Source organism: Gorilla gorilla, chromosome 6 (assembly GCF_029281585.2).
Source record: "Gorilla gorilla gorilla isolate KB3781 chromosome 6, NHGRI_mGorGor1-v2.1_pri, whole genome shotgun sequence".
Classification (NCBI taxonomy): Eukaryota; Metazoa; Chordata; class Mammalia; order Primates; family Hominidae; genus Gorilla; species Gorilla gorilla.
In genome coordinates this window covers 22629668-22649771 of record NC_073230.2, presented here as the reverse complement: position 1 = coordinate 22649771, position 20104 = coordinate 22629668, and the positions used below count along the sequence as shown (strand labels likewise).

General features: G+C 36.1%; 1 protein-coding gene across 1 annotated transcript in view; it reads left to right on the top strand.

Annotated features, from left to right (window-relative positions):
- AGMO (alkylglycerol monooxygenase) overlaps window positions 1-5019 on the top strand; it is a 409277-nt gene extending 404258 nt beyond the window's left edge. The window contains exon 15 of the mRNA XM_055347366.2: window positions 3808-5019. Within this exon, the coding sequence (XP_055203341.1) occupies window positions 3808-3882 (75 nt within the window). The 3' untranslated portion in view covers window positions 3883-5019. The remainder of the gene's footprint in view (window positions 1-3807) is intronic.
- The last annotated feature ends 15085 nt before the right edge of the window (window positions 5020-20104 follow it).

Here is a 20104-nt window from a genome sequence, read left to right as displayed (position 1 = left end):
AAATATAGTAAGTGTATTAAAACCAGAAGAGACAGATATGTACATAGGTATAAGTCAAATCCACCACATTTCTTTGCAATTTGAGAGCATGCAACAAGCACACTATTCTCTCTTCTTTAAGATTAGATGCTTGATTTGCTCATTAGAGCCATTTTGAATAAGGCCTCTTAAAACCCAGACATAAACCTGGGTGAGATGATATGTCCCTATAGGCCCAACTAGGGAGGCTGAGATGGGAGGAGTGCTTGAGCCCAGGAGTTCGAGTCCAGTTTGGGCAACATAGCAAGACCTTGTCTCTTAAAACAAAAGCAACAAACACACATACACATAACTGAGAGGAGCAGCAGAATAAAACACCAGTCCCCATTAAAATTTTAATATGGATTACTGACAGATTAGCCACCTGCCAATTGATGAACTTTTTGGAAAGGCATGGTGGAAACATGACAGCATCTGTACAGACCAAAGTTCAGGCATCAGAGTTGAGGTTCCTGGGAGGTCAAGGAAATAGCCTGAAGACAAGGACCACTAATGATGTGTTAGCACAAGGAGGGCTTGACACTAAGAATGAACTTCCTCTGCTTTATATTTAGAATCCAGCTGTTAAAATCATGGGACTTGCCTAGAACTAGGATAAAATAAGTGTGCATTGAGTTTGTATGTATCCGGAAACATCATATATGTAGATTAGAGACAAATATTGCAAAATAAAAAGTCTACAGTTTTCATCTATTCTTTCACTAGCCTAAGTAGGAATTCTGTGTTTATTTAACAAATATTTGAGAAATGTGTTAATGAACTATCAAGTAAAGTGACATATTTAATCTAATCAACTAAGGAGACCTAAAATAAATGGCATAATACAAAAATCAAGAGAACAGTTGGACAAAGAAAATTTTAAATGGAGTGACTACAGTAATCATGTGGTTATATTGACTCTATGTTAAATAATTTTCTGGCTTAAAATTATAGTGCAATATATATTTGAATCTATACATTGTATGTAATATTTATATATAAACACATATATTCTAAAATATAAAATTAACTCTGTTTTCTTCTACTGAAATATTTTCTAATGGAATGGTGAATATTTCAGAGTCACATATTTTTAGAAGGGCACATTTATGTTATTTTATTTCTATGATCCTGTGCCAATCTGGATTTTATTATATATAAAAATTCCAAATTTGTTCTTAAAATATTGATAGTGAAAAGGTCTCAGAAGCCTAGCAGTTACTGACACAAGAAAAAAATAACTAGGAAAATCTAGGTGATGACTACAGAAAAGGAAATGAATTCACTATGGATGTTCATATTCTTTGAAATGATTTCCTAGGTTTTGCAGTTAGATTTTCTTGGGGTAAATATAAAACTTTATTCTAGCTCTGATATTTAGTAGTTTTGTGATTCCTTGGTATAACCACATGAGTTTTGAGTTCCTACTGTCTCACTGCCAAATTGGATACCAGTACACCAAAGTTTGTCATGAGAATTAGATGACATAATCTAATAAAGGCATGTAGGACAATGCTGGCCTAAGCAAAGGTCTTCATTGCACATTAATATAATCTGATCCTGACTCCTAGGCTTAACCAGTTGTACATCTCTTTGAAGGGATAACACATAGGAGCCTGAAACAAGCAAGCAAGCAAAAAACAAACAAAAAACAAGAAAAGAAAAAAACAAAACAAAAATAAGACTGCTAACTGCAGTACTGCATTTTCGGTAGGAATTTAAAAGCATTTCAGATAATTGGAAAAGGGAAGATTTTTGTGATTTACTTAGAGGTAGGTCCTAGAGGATAAAGGATGGGAATCACAGTTTCAAAGGTGGAAAGATTTAGTGGAAAGTGGTGGATTAATAACAAGGCATAACTAGACTTGTGATCTTTTCCACTTCCTCTTTAGGTAAAAATTTTTAATAGTACTGGGAGTCGAGATGAAAGTATGGATAGTCTAGGGGAATTGAGAATGGAAAAGAGGAGAATTATGAGATTTATGAGAATACTTCGAAAACTTTATATACAACTTTTGAGGTTTCACTGAAGTAATTCTCCTCAGCCTTCCCTCAGGGAGATCATCCTTGTAACCAATAAAGACTTCTAGTGCCAAATATAGCTTAGATTCCACCACCCTGCACAACACAAGGTATCTGTTAGTTGCTTGCTGAATATTCTGGATCTAAAGTAAATTATTTACTCTGATATGATAGATTTATCATCTCTGTCTCACTTGAAAAGCTATCTTCTCAGCGCCCCTCTCAGCATTAACCCATTTTCACGGACAAATGCAACTCATTGCACAAGTCTAAGAGCTTTCAAAAATACTCCCCCCAGCGCAGTATTATTTTACCTGGCACCATCGGAAGAAATCCCATGAGGTCATTTCTCTTGAATTACAGTCAAAAGAAACAAAATCAAAACCAGCCTTTGAATATATTGTATTTGACTTCTGAGGCAACTCCAAAACGTTAATATTGTTCTTGACTTCTCCTTCAATATAACTGCTGATTTTATTTTTAGTATTTTTTCATATTGTGGGTGTTATAGGCTAAAAGGAATGCATGAATTTGAAGAAGTCCATCAAACTGGCTAATGTGAAGGATGATGGTTCTCTAGAAAGATCCAGGAGGTTCATATGAAACTGAACAACCCACTCATAAATTGAAACATCCTTGTTTGGGAGGGGGTTTTTTTTTTTTTTTGCTCATTTGTATTTTGGTTGTTGGTAGTGTTTTTTCCTCATTCATGCTTTAATAGCACAATCAGCATAGTTCAAGGTATTTTCTGTGAGTTAACAGCTGTCCTCAGTTAACAGTCTTGACTTCACCGGAGTTCCCCACACCAGAATGCTCCCATGCCTTCATCTTCTTACTTAAATGTTCTCTCTTTGTATATTTCAGTGAATCTTCCAGGTATAGTGATATTCTTCTTGGGGAGAGGCATCTGGTCCTATTTTAATAGTATGGAGGGGAAGTATACACATACATGAAAAATATAGAGAAACTCCTGCACAGCTATCCCAATAACTCTGGTTGTTTTGGCATTGTTTGCTTTCATCATCATTCCAGTTACCCAGCCACCTAAAATGGTGATCAGGAAAGCAATCCTCTAGTTTTAATTATCAGTGCCTAGGTAAGAGCACAGGGAAGTGTTTACTTTTGGGAAATCTGATGGTGCAAAGACCATGACCAGTGCCTGGATTGAACAAACTCAATGAAATTTTCAGGCTGCTTAATATGATTCAGTGAAGTCTTCAGTGTGAAAGAAATTTGCAGTTACATTTTTACACCTGATAAAATCAAAAGACTGAGGAGGTAAATCATCAGCGGTGTTTACAATTTAATTCACGTTGGGCGAAATTCATAGTAAGCTAGATCATACTGACTTGGAGGGATTCTTTAACAGTGTTTTTACTTCTCCTATTCCAAAGGTTTCTTAACCTATATAAGCAATTAGATCATTTAATATAATACATACAGCATGCTATATCTCCAAATGTCAGAAGAAATGTCTGAATATCTAACTTATCTAGACTCATTCCTTGAAATGACCCAGATTTGTGAATATAAGAAACAAGCCACAGAAATAAAACTTCTTAACTCGTGCTCCTGTCTTCACACACTATGTTTTAAGTTAAATTGGCTAAGTTCTATCAGTGAACAATTGCTAGATTTAATTTAATAACTTGACTCCCTAAAATGTCCATGTTCATTTTCCTCTAGGGAAATGTTTTTAATTCAGTTGAGCAATAGTATTGATTCACTTCTAATTTTTTTTTTTGTCTTTGTGTTTTATTTCTTCAGATTGTTTTTTCCATTTGCATTGCTTTCTGGGGAGTTAGAAGCATGAAACAACTCACCACTCGCCCTTGGAAATAACCTGAATTTGTACATAATTCTCTTCTTTTAATGAGTTGTCCACAAGCATATTATGACGGCATATTAAAATGTAATTATTTTATATAATGCTTATATGAAGTATTTCTTCAGTGAAAAGTAAAATTACTTGCTTACTATTGTTTGCCTTTCACATTTGTTATTTTCTATTAAAAATTAAAGTCAGTTTTGGTTACTTCCCCCCGTTACTACAATTAAAAAAAGATTTCAAATATAATGATGTTATATTAACTGATAGCCTATATGACAACAAGTATAAAAAGAAGGGATGAAACTTAAAAACAGTAAAAACAAGAAGGAATATTGCCTTTACATCAATTTGAAAACAATGTTTCCTTTGATGTTTGCTAAAATTATGCATAGATACATGTTTGTAGTCATAAAAATGTATTACATTGGTTGTCTTCCTAAGGCCACAGTTACCTTTGCAATCCGTATAACCTAAGAAGCTGCATTCCAGAAAAAGACATCACTGAGGCCAGGCGCGGTGGCTCATCCCTGTAATCCCAGCACTTTGTGGGGCTGAGGTGCGCGGATCATGAGGTCCAGAGATGGAGACCATCCTGGCCAACATGGTGAAGTCCTGTCTCTACTAAAAATATAAAAATTAGCTGGACATAGTGATGTGCGCCTGTAGTCCCAGCTACTCTGGAGGCTGAGGCAGGAGAATCGCTTGAACCTGGGAGGCAGAAGTTGCAGTGAGTGGAGATTGCACCACTGCACTCCAGCCTGGGCGACAGAGCGAGACTGCGTCTCAAAGAAAAAAGACATCACTGAAAGACAAACGAATAGAATTTGTCAGAATTAGTTTTTTCAACAGGTTACTTTGTCATACATTTCTCTAATATGCTTGGTCAATTTGTTTTGGCAGACTGAGCAGCATGCAGCAATTCTGCATTATTTAAAATTGTCAGAACAATGTTAATTCTCTAAATAAAATTACCCAAGGTGTTGTGTGTACATTGTTCGTTGGGATTGTAAAAATCCACCAAGTGTTTCGTTAGGAGGGAACTGACAGGGATAAGCAGGATGAAGTCCAAAGAACGAGAACTGGAAAAAGTTAAAAAAAAATCTTTATTTTTCGTTTATCCAATATTTCTTGAAATCAAGTTAAAATTTAATAATTTAATAATAAAATTTAATAATTTAAATAATCAAAGACACATGTACTAAAAAAATTAATGCTGTTCTTCATTGAGCTTTGCCTATGTATCACTGGGTTAAGGAGCCTGACTTAGATAATCTCATATTAGCAATACGTTATTTAATCTTTGAATGGACAAAAATATAGAGTATTAAGAGAATCAGACTGCAGGTGTCTATGTGAACTGAGGATACAGAATTGAAGCATATTTAGTTTTCAAACTGGAACAGCAGAGGAAGATTAAATTTTGCATGATGAAAAAGCAACAAATTCTATCTCCAGTATCAGAAGTAGGTTTGGCTTTGCTTCATTCTTTTTATACTTCTTAATTTAACACATAGTTATAGAAAATACGTAAGCCTATAACATATATTGAATCCTGCTTTTGTCCCTTAACAACAATTTTTACAGAATTTTGTATATATATATATACAGAATCATGTTACAGTAGGGAGCCCTCTGCTGGCTTGAAATTATGAAATTTAAGGCATAAACATTCTCAAGACCCTGATTCTACATTCTAGAGACTTTTCAGTGTGTAAAACACATTCTTCAGTAATGGCAAAGAAAAGAGACTTTTTGCTAATCTTTACATAGTTGTTTAGTATGTCAGAAGAGCTTAATGATTCCCCAAGGAATGATACATAAATACGTGTAGATGCTTTAATATATGTGAATTTATAGGATTAGCCTAAAATGAGTTTAATAATAGAAATGTTAATAAATAATTCCCCCAAATGAGAAAAGATCCTTTTGTGGTGAAGTTCAGTTTTCTTTGAGTAAATTGAATTCTGTCTATTCTCTCTCTTCTCTCTTGGGTTTACCTCACTGTGATTGTGAATGGTTTTCTATTAGAAATACAGATATTTTCAAGATACAAATTTGTGCCAGTGAAAGTGGGAGTGGTTACCAGACAGGTAATGTTCGAGACACCTCCTATACAAAAATTATAACAGTGAAAACATTATGACAATGAGAAATCTGACCTAACAGACTCCATCTTGCTTCTAACCTCCGAGCTGTCCTTGTTTATTCCTGGGCACAGGCTGAGCTAACTTTGGTAGGAACTTAGTTTATAGTTTGACTTTGAAAGAAAAATGATAAGGGCACTTTCTTAAAACAAACCCCCTTCTTGCCTGGGGACAAGGCTGCCTTTGTGGGACTAACAAATTAGCCACAAGATTAGAAAATAGGCTTAGGAGTCATACAGCTAGAGGCTACAAGATTCGAACTCTCCCCAGTTGCTCCTAGGGATAACATCATTATTGTGAAACCTCAGATTGGTGTTGGAGATATTTTTCAGCTCCTGCACTCCATGGATCAGCTGGCACCACCCAGATGGATAAACTGACTCATCTGGTCTTGTGGCCCCCACCCAAGAACTGACTCAGCCAAGAATAGCTTCAAGGCTCTTTGATTTTTATCTCTGACCTGATCAGTGAGCACTCTCCATTCCCTGGCCCCCTACCCACCAAATTATCCTTAAAAAACCCAGTCTCCGAATTTTCAGGGAGACTGATTTGAGTAATAATAAAACTCCAGTCTCCTATTCAGCTGGCTCTGCATGAATTGAACTCTTTCTCTATACAATTTCCCTGTCTTGATAAATCGGCTCTGTCCTGGCAGCAGGCAATGAACCCATTGGGCGATTACATTTCTAGGACCTCTGTGCATTATTAACCAAGGCACTTTATTCTTCACTTTATTCTTTAACCCTGCTAATTTTCCAGTCCAGTTTCCTTTTGCAGAACACTAATACATGATGACAGAACATACAGCTATTATTAATGTTGTAAATTGATCTTGAGTGATACCATGTAATTTATGCTTACTGGAAGGACTTTAACTCTCTCTCTCTCTCTCTCTCTCTCTCTCTCTCTCTCTCTCTCTCGGGAAAGCCCTAAAAATAGGACTCGTCAATTACTTACCACTTCTATTGGAGAGATGCAAACTGACTTTGCAAATCATATGAAGATATTTACTTTTCCTAATCTACCATAAGAAAAGATAGAGGAAAGAAGCATTTGTTTAATGAGTAGTCATCTATTAGTATTATTTTATTTAGTCTCTAGAATCCTGTTAGGAACTGTTAACACTACTTTATAGCAGATAATTTTGAGTCTGAGGTTAAATAACTTGTGCAGGCCCATGAAATGTAATAAGTGACCAAAATAAAATTTAAACTCTCTGAAGTCGAACATTGAAGTCCATGATGTTTCCCCATTCCACGATGTCAGACATCTGAATAAGGCAAGCCTTTAAAAGTATAAGCTGAGGATTTTAAGTTCAGAGTATTTTCCATTCAATTTGATGCTCCAAGATACAAAAAAAGTTCTCAGGATAAGTATTTTAGTCATAAGATTAATTGACAGGGTGAATGAGTCCAGAACTTCTAAACCTTCTAAGAATGGCAACATCGTAGGTTTACTTATAGGATTGCCATATGTCTGAAAGAGGCTACAGGACTTGTCAGTTTCCTCGAGACTTGCTCATTACCTTAGCTCTATTAGTTGTGCCATTTACTTCCACATCATCTCATTCCATCAAATTATTTTTGTTAAACTGAATCTAATCGTCTCAGAGTCCTGATATTTAGCAATATGTGCATTCCTAATCATGAATCAGATGTTCAATTAGTTGCTAAAGTATATAAACCCTTGTTGTATTTAACATGAACAGCTTACATGATAGTTTATTAAATATTTTCAAATTTCATTTTTACTAGTGATTATATAATTTAATCCCTCAGTGTGGAATCTGCAATAGAATCATTGACTGGAATTCTTTAACATATGGTATACATTATAGTGTACAGTAATAGGATTTATTCAGGAGAACAATAGAAAATAAGCTTCCTTTTTAATGTCTCGCCCATGTTCTCATAGTCATAGACTCCAGAAACCCAAGATAAAATAGCAAAAAACAGACTAGTTTGACTTTCAGAATCTTAAAACATTTTTTATGTTATAATTTTCAGCAACATGATGGAAGCAGCTTGGCTCTATCTTAAGCCTGCCTCAGTGGAAAAAAAAAAAAAGTTCTATTCATTATTAGAACTTTTTTTTCAAATCTCACTCCAGTTCTGCCATCCTTTCTTCGTAACAACTTACATTCCTTCCTCCCCAAGACACAATTAGAAAAAATTAGCAAATTAAGCAAGCATTGATGTTTATCTCTTGCAGATTGTGCCTTCTTTTTGACATTCTACAACTCTAGCACTATTTATGTAAACATTTTCAACCACCCAGGCACCCCAATATCCATGAATCATAATAACTTCATTTCTTGGGCATGTTCTTTCTTCATTTTAACAGCAATAAGCCCCAAATTATAACTTGTCTTGATTTACATTACAGAAACCAGGAAGACACAGTCTTTGCTTTATGCATCAGGATTACCTGTGGATCTTTTTAGAAATGGAAATGACTGTTGGGAACACTGAATTTAGTAAGATTGAGGACGTGCCAAAGGTTCTATATTTTTCAAACCTCTGGCAATGATAAGCTGCAGAAGCTACAGCCAAACTAGAATGAAGGAGAACTTCTCTTGTCCCTCCTGTCAAGTTTTAGAAATAAGCAGAAAAGTTGTGCAGTGTGAGAGAATATTGTTTCTACAGCAAAGATGTTAATTAAGAGAGGTAATACTGATTAAGTAAGCATGGATATTTAGACATGCCACCAAAGTTTTCTGTTTCACATGAGATCATTTTGCATACATTTTAAAAGAAACGGAGCCAGCCGGGCGTGGTGGCTCACACCTGTAATCCCAACACTTTGGGAGGCCAAGGTGGGTGGATCACATGAGGTCAGGAGTTCGAGACCAGCCTGATCAATATGGTGAAACCCCTTCTCTACTAAAAAAAATGTATAAAAATTATCCAGATGTGGTGGTGGCGCTTGTAATAACAGCTACTCTGGAGGCTGAGACAGAAGAATCGCTCGAACCCGGGAGGCAGAGGTTGCAGTGAGCCGAGATCACACCACTGCATTCCAGCCCGGGTGACAGAGGGAGACTCTGTCAAAAAGGAGAGGGGAGGGGAGGGGAGGGGGAAAGAAAAGAAAAGAGAGGAGGGAAGGGGAGGACCTGAGCCAGAAAATGTAAATACTATGTAAGCATCAGCAAGCTGGAGAGTGAATGAAGGTAGAGTGGGGAATGGAGATGTGGTCGAAAAATATTGTCACCATAGGTCCTGTTTGCATTTGTCTGATTTTTCATTTTTAATGGAAGATTATTAATAATGGTAATGATATAGGAGTTAACAAGGCATTATTTGGGCAGATCACGACGATAAGGAAGTCCTCAGTAAGGTTTTCCTTTTAAAGAAAAGCAGCTCCTAAATCATTTTCTTTTCTAACAAAAAGCAGTCTGTAAAATCAAGCTGCAGTCATGGAAAGGCAAGCTAGAAGCTTGCACAGTTAAATGCCAGCAGTTGTGCCAATAGGAAAGGGGCTGACTAGACATGTTCAAAATGGTGGTTCCATGTTCCCTTTTCTTTGCTAACCACGTGTACAGTAAGGAGCAGACAACATGGCGCCAGCTAAGTACAAAATCCATTTGCATAATAAAAAGATTAGGGTGGAGTGACAAGCTTCTTCTCATTACTGTGTAAATGTCACACCTGGTCCAACCAATCTTTGGGCCCTATGTAAATCAGGCACCACCTCCTCAAGCCAATCTGTACAACCCCGTGCACTTTCCCAGGGGCACAGAAGACCCACTGGGGCACCCATCTCTCCCTGCAAGGAAAAAAGCTATTCTCTTTTCTCTTTCTTTCTCCTATTAAACCTCTGCTCTTCAACTCACTTCTTTTGTGTTTCCATGTCCTTAATTTCCCTGGCATGAGGCAAGGAACCTCAGGTATCTATCCCAGACAATGACTGCTTTAGTGTTAAAATATACAGGGGGTTAGGTTTGGTAGATCCCTATTTTACACTTCTGGCTTTTCCCAGGGTCTTTTGTAGTAGTGTGAGGTATGTGTGCACACTGAAGGGAGCTCTCCCTGTAACACAAAGTTAAATGTAAAAGATGTCCATACATAATGGTTTCTCTCCTCCCCTTAGCCTATTCAGGCAAATCCAACCAGCACATCCTTTTCAGAGACATTAGACAAATGGAACTAACACATCCTCTTCTGAGGCAGTACACAGCATGCATTTTAACTTGCTGGTAAAATGATGTCTGCTGAGACAATCGGAGTCTAAAGGGGGCTAATTCTCTCTAGACAGGGGGTATTGGAGATCATCTAAAAATGGAACCTGGCAGCCACACGGCACACTAGGAAACCTTGGCTTGGCCTACGTAATAGGCTGCAAGATGCATAAAATCATCAGGATGCCATGAGCCCCTCCCCACCAAATTAATAACTCCATATTTAGTAAGCTAAGTACTGATTTGCTTTTGAATAAAAGTTATGCTAAACACATAATTTGCATAAAATGTTTATCAACTTATATTATTCACAGGGTGGGGGAAGATCAGTGATATTACTGATTGCACAAAAACCAGAAGGAATAAATGTGCTGAAGAAGTATCAGCATCTATTTCGAAAGTTTGTACTCATTTTAAGATATTCATGCCCAAAGGGGAGATCTAACACATGCAACTGCAGAGGGCATATGCACTCTCTGAAATGCATCATTATTCAGATTAAAAGACTTCTAAGTTATTTTACTTATATATATTTTTCTTTTTTTTAATTTTACTTATTTAACCATTAAAATTACCTTGTGCACAAACAAAAAATAAAGCAGTAGCTATTCATGTGCTGGCTCCATAGCTGAAGGACTTTGCAATCAGTTAAAAGATACCAGTTTCATCTCACTGCCATCTGATTTTCCAAACGGATCAATATTTTCGTTCAATTAATGTAATTGAAGTAATTTTTAACAGCCTATCCCATCAAATGTGAAACACTTGATCATTACAAATTAAAAAGTTTAATACTGAAAATTATGTTTGTTTTGTAGAGATAGTATGAACAGAAATTTTGGTGGATAAGTGTAGTAATACAAAGCAGTGTTCTTTCTAAATTAAGTGATTGATTGTTAGCAGAAAAATTTCTTGAAATTATTTGTGTTGGACATAAAAATAATAGTATTTAGAGAGGTATATTGTGAAAATTTAAGAATATTTTATGTATACAAAGTTGCTAATTGCCTAGAAATTTATTTGTTGTACAATTGATGTTAAATACAAAAGAATATATCAAAATGAAAGTATGTTTTGCTGGCAGACATCAGATTTTAGAAGTGGGTAAGACTTTGAAAAAAATTTTGTAAATCAAACCTGTGTCCTCTCATGTTACTGAACTTTATGGTAGACTCTGTCAAACTTGGTTGCATTTGTTTAAAACTAGTTGGAGATCTTTAGACAAATATCAATAAAGATTGACAAAACTTTTGTTCCTGAAGTTATTAGTGAATTTCACTTATTGAAAACGAAGCTTGCAAACAGGGAGATATTGAAATTGATCCCTATTAAACTAGGAAAGGACTGAACAAATTATATAATAAGAGTTCCAACTTCAAGTGAGATTTAACTCTGACATCCAAAGTTGAAGCTTGAGAGTATTGATGAAACTTCTGTTTCAAAAGAGATAAACTTATATTATGTACCAAAAAGGAACAGAATTTAAAAATCCATAATTTCACAGCTTGTAAATTTGGTAAAACAATTAACAAGTAATAAATAAGACAAATTACTTGATAAATTTTGTTTTGTAAAATATTTTTGAAACGTTATTCTGAATGTAGGCAAAAATACAAGAGCTATGACATATGTTGGAGTTAATTATATCACTTAATAAGAGAAAAATTAGAACAAAATATCATACATTTGCTGTATTTTATAGCTTGTTAGATACTTCAGTACCTGTATGGATAGTATTTTCAGAATATAAGTGTTATGCAGAGAAAAGTCAATTGCAAGTGTCAACACTTTTGAATGTATTAACCATAAGATGAAACTTTGAATAAGAATACGGATAATTTTATTTTAAAAATTCAAAATAATAACACCATATTAGAAACAATATCTTCAAAAAATGCCACTGACATGCTATTAAAGATACAAGTGACTAAGAAAACTGATTAGAGTATATATTAAGAATAATTATTCTGTTTATGTCATTTTTAATATTCTATAACCTAGATGATTAGTGTGAAGGTTTTTTAAAAATTTGCTTTGGTGACATTGAAACAGGAAAGTTCCCTGACCCCCTTATGGGACTTACGACAGGGGTGTGGCTAGTTTGCTTGGCTCCTGGTGCTCAAACTCCTTATGGGAGGGGGAACACTCAAATGGACAGGTGCAGGAGCCAGGGTAGGCACTTTTGGGCGCTGGAACCACAGTAGCGTCTAAGGGTGTGTTACAATTAATGCTGTATTAGCAGTTGCTATCTAGGGATGGCTAAGTGTTAATCAGCTCAGTGGAGAGTCAGGGTGACAGCTTTTTACACCCTGCGCTCTTGGTACCTGGACCTTTGTCCAGTGTCCGGGAAGAATCAGGTCACACAGACTTGAAGGATGGTGAATGCAAGGATTTTACTGAGTGATGGAGGTGGCTCTCAGTGGGATGAATGGGGAGCTAGAAAGGAGATAGAGTGGTAAGATGATCTTCCCTGGAGTTTGGCTGTCCTGTGGCTGATCTCTCCAACCATCCCCAGCCGAACTCCTCTCAATGTGCAGATGCTCCTTCTCTTCTGTCCTTCTCTGCCATGCTGCTCTGTCGCTCTTCCACTCTTCTGCTTGTGGAGCCTGGGGTTTGGGGTTTTTATGGTTACAGGATGTGGGGGGCATGGCGGGCCAGGGTGATTTTGGATAAAGCAACATTTTGGGCAGGAAAACAGGGATAACTTCTCACTTAGGGTCACGGTTTCCAGGCTCAAAGGTGGGGCCTTTGGCGGGGAATCCCACACTTCTGCCTCTTCTCCATATTAACATGGTTTTGTTATTTCTTGTTTTGAAAAACATTTATTTTGGAAACAGTTTTCAATATACTATTGTATAAATTTGCCAACATATTAAAACAGATTTTTGATGAATAGTTCTGTGTGTGTGTGTTTGTGTGTGTGTGTGAGAGACAGAGGGAGAGTGAGAGTGAGAGAAAGATTTTATTCGATCAATGATTTAGATAATCACTCTACCAGTAAAACCTATGTAAGCCATTCATAAACATGCTAGAGAGAGGAAAATTCTTTTACATTATTTAACACTACTTGATGTGACTAGGCTGAAGAGTCAGAAGTGGAGTTAAGCACTTTCAATATCTTTCATTCTAAATATACTAACTTGGCAAATAAAAGAATGACTTAGTGTCTTAAAAAAAACTTTTAATAGTAAAGTGATTTTAAAAATTTAAGCTAATTTATTGAGACCCTTGAAGAACAATGATTTTCATCACTGAACAGTTTCAAGAATCCATTCAATTTGATGAAGACTTACTTCGTTGCCCTTAATTATAAGAGATTCAATTATAATACATAAAAAATATCTGACAAAAGTTCATGTTCAGTAGTTTGGTGTTTAGTCTCAACTATGTCATCTGACTGGGTCATTGATTCCAAATTTGTGGGCTGCGGTTTATCTGCATCAAAACACCTGTTACTTCCAAGGTCCATCTTAGACTGAAGTAATCCAGACCTCAGAGATACGTTCTGGTATGTACACAAATACCTGGGTTCCTAGGGGGATTATGTGCAACCTAAAATATAAGAATCCCTGTTCTAGAGGAAAAGAGGGTTCATATATTTTCCCACATTTAGCAAGATATCGTGTTACTTGGTAGCGTTTCTCCTTCTTTTCATGCTTGTGATTGCTGATTCTTGAATGGTCTAAAATTTTCTTTCCCACTCTATAAGGAAACTGTCCTTTTTCTATTTATTTAAAATAGGAATTTTATGTAATATTTCCATGGAAATTCCTGACGTCACCTTTAAGCTCGTTAAAATAACTTTGTTCCCAAAGAAATGCCTTAATTGTTAGCACACATATAGTAAGTGATCCATTAATTGAGTTTCTTGAAGATGAATTTTGCTTGGTTGCAGAAACCTAAGGTAGGAATTGTATTTAGACTCTCATGCCAATTTAGCCACTTACTAGATGTGTGACTCTGAACAGACATGGGAAGTGAATAAGAGGTCTTTAGAAAACAAGCCTCAAAACCCAGTCTGGTTATTCTTTCCTTTGGTTCTTCAGTGAAAAAAAAAAAAAAAAAAATGAGAGCAATGATCCAGATCATGTCTGTGTTCCCTTGCAACTCTTGACTTTCCTGTATCAGTTAATCCAAATTACTTCTATATTTTAAAGTAATAAAACTCTTTCTGTTTGGATCAGATTTGGACTACTCAATAATTTGTATTTCATTGGTAATGAATTAATAAGGTTTTATTTCATAGTATGTTCATTAGAATCAAGTCAATGGGGACAACCTTAGAAAGAAGGGAGCCAGACAATTCTAACGCAAAAAATAAAAAAGAATCTTAGAAGAATTTTACAAATTCTAATTCTTATTTTTTCAGACATCCTGCCCTTTCTAATGCCTATTGTCCTTTCTCTGCTGTATATTTTATTCTGTTACTTCCATTTCTTCTACCTCCCTTATTCTTTCCACTATAGAGAAATCAATGTTTTATATGAAGTATGATCTACTTTACTCTCTGTGTGCTTACAGAGGCCACCACATTTTGACTTACTAGTTGATAAACTGCTTCTTTGGCCTTCCTTTTATTCTTTTGGAAGAGTAAAGAATCTCAGGTCGTTCCTTAATGTGCATTTCTTCTGATATTAAAAAGCAAACAGCTGTTTGCTGCATATATATATATATATATATATAGCACTTAAAAATCTTGAGTACATGGACTACACAAAGACCTCAGGAAATTTAGGTCATTTGATACATATGGATATGGGTAGCTCCTTGGAACAGCAGGGAAGGTCCCAAAACACAAAAGGAAACTGCTTACTCTGAGTCTTAAGAATAATTTAGGTTTTAACTTTATTATGAAATATAAATGGTAAACAACATACATTTAAGCAACTAGTATAAAAAATTCTTGTTGAATTTTTAAGCTGATAGTTTACATTTCTGAAAACTGTAAACTATCAGCTTAAAAATTCAACAAGAAATAGCTTTTTCTATTGTTACATCTCTGCGCTCGAAGATATGAGAAGACAAGATCAAATCTCAAACTTGACTTTCTTTAGATAGTTTCATAACTGAAATTCAATATACAACTTTGTGTCTTGATGAGATCCTGGAGAGGTATGGAAGGTGGAATGTGCTGTGAATGTTGCTGATAGGAAAGAAGATGCTGTTCCTTAACATTTTATTGGCTGACTTCACTTAAACAAAAAGTAAAGCATTAGCTATTAATGTGCTGGCTCCCAAGCTGGAGGACCTTGCATTCAGTTAAAAGATACCAGTTCTATCTCATTAGCATTCGTTGCTCCAAATGGAAAATCAGCTATGATAGCACAAAGTTGAGTTTCTTTCCAGCTCTTTAATGGAAGAGAGGCTGTAAAATGTTTATAAAATGAGTTAATTTTCCTAATTCACTGGAAAAGAAAAAAAAAAACTTAAAATCAGTTAGAATCTTCTCTCTTTTAGGAAGTCTTGCAAGGCCCTATTTGTAAATTTCATTAATAATAAGGCCATTTCCCTCATGGCAGTTCTTACTCCTCCCTGGATTTCTCCCCTAATTGTCTTGGGTTTTTCTTAAAGCCTTTTGATGGTGGCCCACTCTCATTTTCTCCAATGCCCCTCTTCTCCTAATTCTGAGGAATTTAATACCACATAAATGCTCTTTCTAGGATCCTTCAAAATATTTTAAAAATGCTATTTTCCCCAACTTTTTAAAAGACTATTTCTTCATCTCACTTCTACTTCCAGCTAGCCATGTTTATCTCCATCATTTTACCTCAAATTTCGTTCAAAAAGTTGTCTATAATTATTGTTTCTAATTTATCTCCTCCGATTCTCTCTTGGACACAACTGGTTTTGCTTTCACCCTCACTGTTCCACTTCTTTAAAAATGCTCTTATCAAAATCAGAACAATGCTGATGTTAACTCCAATGATCAGTTGATGGCCATTACTTGTTTTGTCTTCTTAGTAGCATCTGACACTTACTAACCACACTGTCTTTGAAAGACTGTATTACCTCAGTTCAGATGTTATATTTATCTGCTTTTTCTATGAACTCATGAGCCTTTTGGGATGCAATTTTCTCATTTCCACATACTCTAATCCTTTCAGTGCTCAGGATGTAGAGCCCAGTGCTTGAAAATTCTTAATTGTCTATACTCACTCCTTAGCAGTTATCACCCAATCTCATAATACTAACCACATCTACAGTTTAAGACACCAGAAGTATATATCTGGCTCATAAATCTCTTTAACTACAGACTCATGTCCTTATTGACAGTATACTTATGTTTAGTACAAGTATGGTAATGGACATATTACTATACTATTATAAGTATAATAATGGACATGAAATCTTACATAGTACTTACCATGTGCCAGCTATTCTTCTTAGTATCTTACATTCACTAACTCATGTGATCCTCACAATAACCTTATGAGGTAAATAGTAATATACTCTTTTCTTGGCTAAGAAAACTGAGTGAGACTTAAGCAGTTTACTCAAAATCATACAACTAGTGATAGGACTGCCAAATTCAAACCTGGACCTCCTGGCAACTGGGGCTTCAGAAAGGTCAATAAAGTCCATAGTATTCATCCATTGAAGTTTGTGCCCTTCTTCATGAACCTCTGTTTGACCCATACCAGTCTACCCAAGTGGCCAGTGTCTGCATTTGGGAAGTAGCCTCACTCATGGCAGCGGGTCTCATTTGCAAGCGTCCCATGAACTAAAAGATTAGTGAGTGTGAGAACAGACATAAGGTGTCTGGAAAGACATAATGTCAGTTGAGCACTGTTAAGACTTAAAGCTAGATGCTGGTGTGAGGTTGGAGCCAGATGCATGGGCAGTGGGGGGCAGTTAATCCTTGTCAAGAACTTACCCGAGAGATCCTAATGGGGAGTAACTTTAAACACCAACAAGACGAGGAAAACAGTCTGAAAATGAATGGTAGCAAGGAAAGCCCTTTCTTGACTCTTCTCCTCCCCTCTACTTGCATGGTGAATGAGCTCTGGGATTCAGGAGAGATAGAAGATGTAACAGAGTAAAGAAAAACCAAGACCAAACTCCCAGTACACAACACAGACCCACACACACTCACACATACACATATTAATTGCACACTTCCCACTGGCAGCAGGGCAAATTGAGGAAGGGGTGGTACCAGAGAGGGAAAAACTCTAATGAAGTTTGCTTTTCAAATATGGACACTGGCATGCTAATTTCTGAATGGAGAATATTTTTTATGACTAACGTGATGAAAGGATTTTTATGAAAGGACGTGTGAAATACAGATGCTGCCCAAGATGTCATCCAAGGACAAAAAATAGCTCTACAGAGAGGCTGGAGAGGCAATGGAGGAAATGCAAATCGTTATTTTCCTTTTTTATCTATGAGTCCTGTTTTTTCAGCATACTGGTGTCCCATATGCAATGTGCAAACAGGGAAGAATATCTCTTAATGAAAATTATTTGAAAATTACAGGATGCAGTATTTAAGCTTTATGTAGAATAAACCATAAATACTCTAATTTTCCAAGTAACTGATGCATTGATAGCAACTCTTATTTTAAAAGCAAGAAACATAGACACAATTCTATAAAATTTTCTAACATCAGATAGCTATCTTGAGACGTCTGAAAGACTGAATGACAAGGTTCACTTATTTGTTTATTTACATTTTTAAATTAAAATTACTTTATAAACCATTTACATGGCTAGCAGCGTGGGAAAGGTGAATAGGTCTAAATTAAATTTCTTCTCTATTTCAGCACTTTTGAAAGGCACGAAAGGAAATAACACCAATCCAGAAACGTATTCTTTCTCTCCAATTTTTCCTTTTCCCATATGAGCCAAGCCTGGAAGTCTACGGACACATTAGGGAATGTTTCCATTGTGTGGGAGAAACATCTGCAAAGTGCGCCGGGACCACCAGAAGTGGAATGAGAAGGAAGCATGTGGGGGCGGTGGCGGCAGACAATGAAAGAAAACTGGGATCTGGTTAGGCCCAAACATCCAACTGAATTGCCTAACCTTTAGTTTGCCTTTTGGGTTATATAAGAATTCTAATAGCTATAAAATTTATATTAAAAACAATTTTTAAATGTCATGAAATAGAATTCATAGCACGCTCTTAGAATTCTTTCCTTCTGCAACTATAAGAAACATTCTACTTTGCACATCACCCTCTATAGAGCCTAAGTTGGGTGGTTTTCATGGGTTTCTTCCTACTCATTCTTTGCAGCCATTTGTTCATGTGGCCATGCGAAAGACTAGGAGCTACAGGCCTCCTCTTAACCCAGAGGGAAGCACAGTGAAGACAGAGATGGATTCTGAGGAAATTCACTGTAAAACATCAGGAGCCAAAGGGCTCTGGAAATGCAAATGATTATCATTAGAAAGTAATATGCAACTACTGAAGAAACATTTGAAAGAGTAATGTGGTCTAGCAAAACAATCCTGCAATCTGCATTCAATCAAAACTGACCAAAAATGCTTGCAGTGGTCCTTTATGTTGTTGGAAGCCAAATGCTCTCTGGAACTCATGAACAAAGCTTTACAAAGTGGCTTATTACCAACAGAATATTACTGAAGCAATAACCAGCCTTAGAGTTGACTCTTCCAATAAGGGGGAGAGTCTCCGACTGCAATGGCCAAGGTATTGAGAGTGACAAGAATATTTATGTACCTATCAAATGCTCACAGATGAGCTTTGTGGGTCGTTTGTTTTAGTCTACAGCACTTGTAACTAGAAATCTTGCCCACAAAATAGCTTTTGTAAGAAGATAATTAAAATCTGTATACAGAGTTTTGAAAATCATATGAGGCAGAGCTACACTTATAAGACTGGATGAGAAGAAAGCATACCTTGAACTTTTGGAAACTGCTTAATTAATTTTGGTTCTAGGCCAATTTAGTAAGTCTCAAGTACAGTGGTACTGAAAATCCATTAACCTTATTCTGTTAGAAAACAAGGCACATATTCTTTATAGATTGTGATTTTCACTGCTCACCTGTGGTTCAGTGCCTCAGCCAGGGTTTTGGACTCCAGTCTTCAAATGAAAAGTTCTAAGGCTGGCTATGATTAAGTTTCAGACAAATCATCTGCCTTCTCTCCTTCTGGTTGACACCTGGCCTCCGTGAGCAGGACTGCCTCCTTGGGATGCCGACTGGCAGTCATGAGACAGAAGCCCCGTAGTTTTTCATGAAAGAACCACTTATCCTAGGGCCATAGATCACCTAGTACCAAAGTGAGTGGTTTAGGAGATGTCAAGCACGTTCAGGGATTTTAGACCTCAATCATTTACCTACCAGAAACAGAAATATGTTCATAGGTAGTTTTTTCAACAAGTATTTGTTCTAAAGTTAGAACAAAATTGAAACCTAATGTACTTTACTGTCAAAACCAGGCAGGCAAGTGGAAAGGCCAGTAAAACAAGTACCTTAGATTTTCTAATTCAAATATATTATATCTTTTAGTTTATATTTATTTTCTGAAAGACAGTATGATCAAATTAGTTAAAATAAATATTTAACTGGAATGGAACATTGAAGAATAAGATGATGGTATTTTTGGAGGCATTTAAGAAAAATTAAGTAGGCCGTATTAGAATGTGAATATAAAAAAACTTCCATAAATTTTAACCTTATATGAATATTTTTTCTTTATATTCTGAAAAACATTGAAAGAATAGATTTTTATTTTATTATCGGTGCCACCATTATATAGTAGAAAATGTACTTGCACAACAAAACAATTCAATTGTAGCTTTCACGACTCCCTTGTACTTCCTTCTCTCCTTCTTTCATTTCTCCTTCCTTCCTTCCTTCCTTCCTTCCCTCCCTCTCTTCCTTCCTTCTTTCCCTTCTTTCCTTCCTTCCTTCCTTCCCTCCCTCCCTCTCTTCCTCTCTTCCTTCCTTC